This window comes from Penaeus japonicus, unplaced genomic scaffold (genome assembly GCF_977035675.1).
Source record: "Penaeus japonicus unplaced genomic scaffold, GWHDUDI00000001_assembly GWHDUDI00000010, whole genome shotgun sequence".
Classification (NCBI taxonomy): Eukaryota; Metazoa; Arthropoda; class Malacostraca; order Decapoda; family Penaeidae; genus Penaeus; species Penaeus japonicus.
The window spans coordinates 33900570-33908069 of record NW_028234412.1 but is presented as its reverse complement, the minus strand read 5'-3'; the positions used below and the strand labels follow the sequence as shown (position 1 = coordinate 33908069).

Here is a 7500-nt window from a genome sequence, read left to right as displayed (position 1 = left end):
CAGCTCGTTCCCTGTTTCCTGCATACCCTTGTCTGGATTTCGCATATATTGAATTTAAATGTTCAAATATCAGTGTTGAAGCAATCCCTTCAGCGCTATGTATTCTGAAAAAAAGAGTATTTCCAGGACAGTTGCGCATTTCTCTTTCCTCAACTCACCTAAAGTGAAGAAACAAATCGTACGAGTTTTTACAAAATTTTATGGCATTTACTGACTTTCATCTGTAGAGCTATAATGTTCAATTTTATACAAACTTTTATCATAAGTATTAACACAAGATCTTTTGAGTACATGAACGCTATGCAGATGGAAGAAACATCAAATCAGTGAACCAGATAAATGGTAAATAAGTTAATGGGTAATACGAATTGTTAGTCAGTAGGAAAATGTATCTAATGTTTTTATTTTTACTTTTATTTTCTTATCTTATTTCTTATTTTTTTTATTTTTATCAAGCCAGTCCTCCCATACTCCCTAACACACCTGTGTATAAAAGGTTAAGTGATTAATCGTTTTGGGATGTTTTTTGTTCGTATTGTTATTGTTAGAGCTGCGTTTACTGTCTCCCTGTTATTTAATCTGAATTATATATGACGTTCACAGAAATGTAGATGTTGCTTTTGGCAACACTTTTATTTTTCTCCTTCCCCCCCCCCCTTTTTTTTTTGTTTCTTCATCTAATTATAATTGTTGAAATTATGCAATTAGAGTTGAATTATTATCCTTGCTGCTGTCATTATCATCAACCCTAGCATTAGTGCGAGGACATGCGTTAGCGAAGGAAAGGGCTGGATTTTTGCTCCGAGATAATTTTGTTCGTTTTGTGGTTGTCTCTGGTGTTGCTGTGGTTGCTTGGTTATTGCTGCAATTGCGGTTGTTGTCCTTCGTCTTCGTTGGTATCATCTTCATCTTCGTCTTCCTTTTCATCTTCATTTTCATTTTTATTATCATCACCCATCATTATCATCATCATCATCATTATCATCATCTTCATTACCATCATTATCGCCATCATTATCATCATCATCATCACATCAACACCGTCACCATCATCATCATCACCGTCACCATCATCATCATCGCCATCATTATCATCACCATCATCATCATTATTACCGTCATCACCATCATCATCATTATAACCATTATCGCCGTTATCACCATCATCATCACAATCATCATTTTCATCACCATCGTCATCTTCATCACCATCATTATCACCATCCTCATCACCACCATCTTCATAGGCATTATCATCACCACCATCATCACACCTTCATTATCACCATTATCAATATCATCATCACCATCATCATCATCACCATCATCATTACCATCAATATCATCATCATTATCATCATCAACATCATCCTCATCACCACACCGCCACCACCACCATCAACCTCCTTATCATCATCATCACCATCAACATCATCACCATCAACATCATCACCATCAACATCATCACCAACATCATCACCATCAACAGCCTCACCATCACCATCATCATCACCATCATCATCATCACCATCATTACCATTATCACCATCATTATAATAATAATCCTCATCATTATCATCATCACAAACACCATCATCATAATCACCAGCATCATCACTATCATCACCATCATATTCATCTTCATCACTATCATCACAATCATCATCACCAACATCGAGATCATCACCATTATCATCAGCAATAGCATCACCTTTATTATCATCACAATTAACATCATCATTGTCATCATCACCAACATCATCGCCATTCTCATTACCGTCAGCCACACAATTATCATCACCATCATCATCCTTATCAACATCATCATTCTCATCATCATCATCATGTCCATCACCATCAACATCATCACCACCACCATCATCATTTTCATCATCATTATATCCATCAATATCATCACCATCATCACCACCACCATCATCATTATCATCATCACGATCACCATTATCACCGTCATCACTTTCATCATCACCATGACCATCATCGACGTTATCACCATCAACATTATCATCACAATCACCATCACCTTCATCATTATTATCACCATCAACATAGTCACCACCACCATCATGATCATCATCACCATTATCACAATTAGAATCATCAACATCATCATCACAATCATCATTACCAACATCATCACCCTCATCACATCACCCTGACCATCAACATCACCATCACCATTATCATCATCATCAATATAATCACCATAATTATCAACGTCATCATCACAATCATCAAATTATCATCATCACCATCATCACCATCAACCTCATCATCCTCACCATCATCATCATCATCATCGTCATCATCATCACCATCAACATCATCACCACCATCAACATCCTCACCATCACCATAAATTTTCTCACCATCAACATCATCATCCTCGTCATCATCATCACCATCAACATCCTCACCATCATCATCATCACCATCACCATAAATTTTCTCACCACAACCACCATCATCACCATCAACATCATCATCAACATTATCACCATCATCTCCATCATCGCCATTATCATCACCATCATTATCTCCATCACCATTAACATCATCTTCACCATCATCAACATCATCATCAGCAGCAGCATCATAGTCCCCATAACCATCACCATCATCATTATCACCATCAACAACATCATCACCACCATCATTATCGTCGCCATCATCACCATCTTCATCATCATAATTACCATCACCATTATCATCATCACCATCAGCATCATCACCATCAATATCATCATCACTATCATCACTCAAACACATTTCGAAAACACGCATATCTCAAAACACACACACACACGCACATACATACAAATGAAGTGATAAAACAGACACACTATAAACACTTCAATATTATTTATCAAAATCTACACGAACACTCATCTTTATGATACTCGATTCCTCTCACCTGTCTGTCAACACGCTATTGATATGAGCACACAATATTCTAAATACGTATCTTTAAACACACACAATGCTAAATACACACAATAAGTACACGTAATTCTTGATATACACATTTCAAACAACCATACTTCTAAACACTAACAACTCGCAAACAACTCCAAACACAAACACGCACACACACAAATAAAAAAATAAAAAAAAAAACGTTAGATGAAATAACCTCTCACCTGTCTGCCATCACGCTATTGAAATGAGCGCACAATATTCTAAAACCGCATATTTAAACACACACAAGGCTAAATACACACAATAAATAATTCTTGACACAAACACACACACACAAATAAAACAAAAACAAAAGTTAGATGAAATAGCCACTCCAAAAGTCTATTCCTCTCACCTGTCTGCCATCACGCCATTGAGAGGAGCGCCCACGAAGATGCCGAACATGTAGATGCTCTGATAGGTCGCCCGTAGGTACTCCCTCTCACACACGAGGTTGAACTACGGAGGATGGCAGAGAAGAATAGTCGTGTTTAGGATGGCAGAGAAGAATAGTCGTGTTTAGGATGGCAGAGAAGAATAGTCGTGTTTATAGGATGGCAGAGAAGAATAGTCGTGTTTAGGATGGCAGGAAAGAATAGTCGTGTTTAGGATGGCAGAGAAGAATAGTCGTGTTTATAGGATGGCAGGAAAGAATAGTCGTGTTTAGGATGGTAGAGAAGAAGAATCGTGTTTATAAGATGGCAGAGAAGAATAGTCGTGTTTAGGATGGCAGAGAAGAATAATCGTGTATATAGGATGGCAGAGAAGAATAGTCGTGTTTAGGATGGCAGAGAAGAATAGTCATGTTTATAGGATGGCAGAGAAGAATAGTCGTGTTTATAGGATGGCAGGAAAGAATAGTCGTGTTTAGGATGGCAGAGAAAAATAGTCGTGTTTATAGGATGGCAGGAAAGAATAGTCGTGTTTAGGATGGCAGAGAAGAATAGTCGTGTTTATAGGATGGCAGAGAAGAATAGTCGTGTTTATAGGATGGCAGAGAAGAATAGTCGTGTTTATAGGATGGCAGAGAAGAATAGTCGTGTTTAGGATGGCAGAGAAGAATAGTCGTGTTTATAGGATGGCAGAGAAGAATAGTCGTGTTTATAGGATGGCAGAGAAGAATAGTCGTGTTTATAGGATGGCAGGAAAGAATAGTCGTGTTTATAGGATGGCAGAGAAGAATAGTCGTGTTTAGGATGGCAGGAAAGAATAGTCGTGTTTATAGGATGGCAGGAAAGAATAGTCGTGTTTATAGGATGGCAGAGAAGAATAGTCGTGTTTATAGGATGGCAGAGAAGAATAGTCGTGTTTAGGATGGCAGAGAAGAATAGTCGTGTTTATAGGATGGCAGGAAAGAATAGTCGTGTTTAGGATGGCAGAGAAGAATAGTCGTGTTTATAGGATGGCAGAGAAGAAGAATCGTGTTTAGGATGGCAGAGAAGAATAGTCGTGTTTATAGGATGGCAGGAAAGAATAGTCGTGTTTAGGATGGCAGGAAAGAATAGTCGTGTTTAGGATGGTAGAGAAGAATAGTCGTGTTTAGGATGGCAGAGAAGAATAGTCGTGTTTCAAGGAAGAAATTGATGTGGACGGGGAGTGTGGAATGAGGGGGGGAGGGGGTGAAATGAAGGGAATGGTGGTCGAGGGGGGGGGTTGAAATGAAGGGAACGGTGGTCGGGGGGGTGGGGGTGGGGGGAATGAGGGGAATTGGGTGAGGGTGGAAAGTTGATGTGAGACGAAGTGGTGATTGGTGGATTAGAGTGGTATGGGGGTGGAGAAGGGATGAGGCGACAGGTGGAGGAATGAGGGGAATGGGTGGAAGTAGTGATATAGAAAGGATGGAGAGAGAAAAAAAAATAAATGGACGGATAGAGAGAAACAATAAATGATTAATAGAGAAAGAGAGAAAGAGAGTAGTAGGGCAAAGCACAATGGAAAAAGGTGCATATATAAAAAACAAGAAATAAAACCACTCACCCATTCCAGGAACAAACAAGTACCCCTTTAAATTTCCCATACACAAATTTCTGCACGAAATATGAAAGAGAAAAAAAAGAAAAATATGAAAAAAGAGAAGACAAAATATATATATATAGATATAGATATATATATACATATATATAATATACATACATATATATATATATATTATACATACATACATATATATATATATATATATATATATATATATATATATATATATACATACATATATATAAAATATATATATATATATATATATATATATATATATATATATATATATATATATATATATATATATATATATATATACATATATATATGTAGAGAATACGTAGAAAAAAATATTCATATCATAACAAGTGGAAGACTTAGAAGCAAAATATGAAGAAAGTATATTTACGAAATGCATAGTAGGAGAATAAGATTAATGATCATTTAATACATTTGGCGATAAATAATAAAAGAGAAAGAAAATAGTAATAAGAAAATTAAAACAAAATTTATAATAATTATTAAGTAGATGCATAATAATTTAACGAGAAGAACAAAAATAGAAAGAAAGAAAAAAAGAGTATGAAGAAAATATTTTCGAAGAATTTTCATTAGTGGCGAAAGAGAAATATAAAAAGCAAGGATGAAAAAGAAAAAAAATAGAATAAGGTGGAGGAAAAGTTAAGAAATAGAGTAGGAAGAAGAGGAGCAAGAGGAAAAATACAGATAATGTAAATTAAAAAGAAAAAGAAAATCATTCGAAGCAAAGATGGAACTGAAGAAATTGGAGAAGAAGGATGAACGGTCGGAAAAAGAAAAATAAGGAAAAAAGAAGAAGAAAAAGGAAGGAAAGAAGAAGAAGGAAAAGGAAGGAAAGAAGAAGAAGAAAAAAAATGGAAAGAAGAAGAAGAAAGAAACGGAAGGAAAAAAGAAGAAGAAGAAGGAAGGAGAGAGGAAGAAGAACCAGGAAAAGGAAAGAAAGAAGAAGAAGGAAAAGGAAGGAAAGAGGAAGAAGAAGCAGGAAAAGGAAGGAAATAAGAGAAAGAGGAAGGAAAGAAGAAAGAGGAAAAGACGGAAAGAAGAAGAAGGGAAAGGAAGAAAAGAATAAGAAGAGGAAAGGAAGGAAAAAATAAGAAGGAAAAGGAAGAAAAGAATAAGAAGGAAAAGAAAGGAAAGAAGTGGAAGGAAAAAGAAGGAGGAAAAGGATGGAAAGAAGAAGAATAGGAAGGAAAGGAAGGAAACTAGAAGGGAAAGGAAGGAAAGGAGAAGAAGAAGAGGGAAAGGAAGGAAAGAAAAAGAAGGAAAGAAGAAGAAGAAGAGGGAAAGGAAGGAAAGAAAAAGAAGGAAAGAAGAAGAAGAAGAGGGAAAGGAAGGAAAGAAAAAGAAGGAAAAAGAAGCAAAGAAGAAGAAGGAAAAAGAAGCAAAGAAGAAGAAGGAAAAAGAAGCAAAGAAGAAGAAGGAAAAGGAAGGAAAGGAGAAAAAGAGGAGGGAAAGGAAGGAAAGAAGAGGAAGGAAAGGAGAAGAAGAGGAGGGAAAGGAAGGAAAGGAGAAAAAGAAAAAGGAAGGATAGAAGAAGGAAAAGGAAGGAAAGAAGAATAAGAAAAAGGAAGAAAAGAAGAAGAGGAAAGAAGAAGAAGGAAAGGAATGAAAGAAGAAGAAGGAAAATGAAGGAAAGAAGAGGAAGGAAAGGAGAAGAAGAGGAGGGAAAGGAAGGAAAGAAGAAGAAGAAAAAGGAAGGATAGAAGAAGAGGAAAGAAGAAGAAGGGAAAGGAATGAAAGAACAAGAAGGAAAAGGAAGGAACAAGAAGGAAGGAAAGAAGAAGAGGAAGGGAAAAAAAGGAAAGAAGGAGAAGGGAAAGGAAGGAAAGAAGAAGAAGGGAAAGGAATGAAAGAAGAAGAAGAGGAAGGGAAAAGAGGAAACCAAGAGAGCAAAAGCCTCGCAGGCAGACCTCTGAGGTGACGGTGGAGCTGAAGGTGGAGCTGTCGAAGTCCCACTCGGTGCACGGCCGCTCCTCCACTCTGCCTGTGCTTGGCTCCTCCTCCAAGTAAGCGCAGGAGCTGGAGGGGGAGGGGCTTTGAAGCTCGAGGGGGAGAGGGGTGTGAGGGGAGGGGGGAGGTTAAAGATATATGGGGAGGGGGCTTTAATGCATTCATGTACCCCAGTTTATTTCGTTCTCGCTGTCTTTCGTATTCTCATTTTTCCATCTCTTTCTCTTTCTCTCTCACTCTCTTTCTTTCTCTCTCTCTCTCTCTCTCTCTCTCTCTCTCTCTCTCTCTCTCTCTCTCTCTCTCTCTCTCTCTCTCTCTCTCCTCTCTCTCTCTCTCTCCTCTCTCTCTTCTCTCTCTCTCTCTCTCTCTCTCTCTCTCTCTCTCTCTCTCTCTCTCTCTCTCTCTCTCTCTCTCTCTCTCTCTCTCTCTCTCTCTCTCTCTCTCTCTCTCTCTCTCTCTCTCTCTCTCTCTCTCTCTCTCTCTCTCTCTCTCTCTCTCTCTCTCTCTCTCTCTCTCTCTCTCACCCTCCCTCTCTACAACCCCCATCCTACC

The 7500-nt window shown here is 37.8% G+C and overlaps 1 protein-coding gene across 2 annotated transcripts in view; it reads right to left on the bottom strand.

Moving 5' to 3' along the window:
• LOC122260449 (organic cation transporter protein) overlaps nt 1–7500 on the bottom strand; it is an 18560-nt gene that overhangs the window by 9419 nt on the left and 1641 nt on the right. For both annotated transcript variants that reach the window (XM_086541306.1, XM_086541305.1), the window contains exons 3-4: nt 6909–7017; nt 3335–3438 (exon numbers count right to left, since the gene is read on the bottom strand). In XM_086541306.1, coding sequence (XP_086397432.1) covers nt 3335–3438; nt 6909–7017 — 213 coding nt within the window. The remainder of the gene's footprint in view (nt 1–3334; nt 3439–6908; nt 7018–7500) is intronic.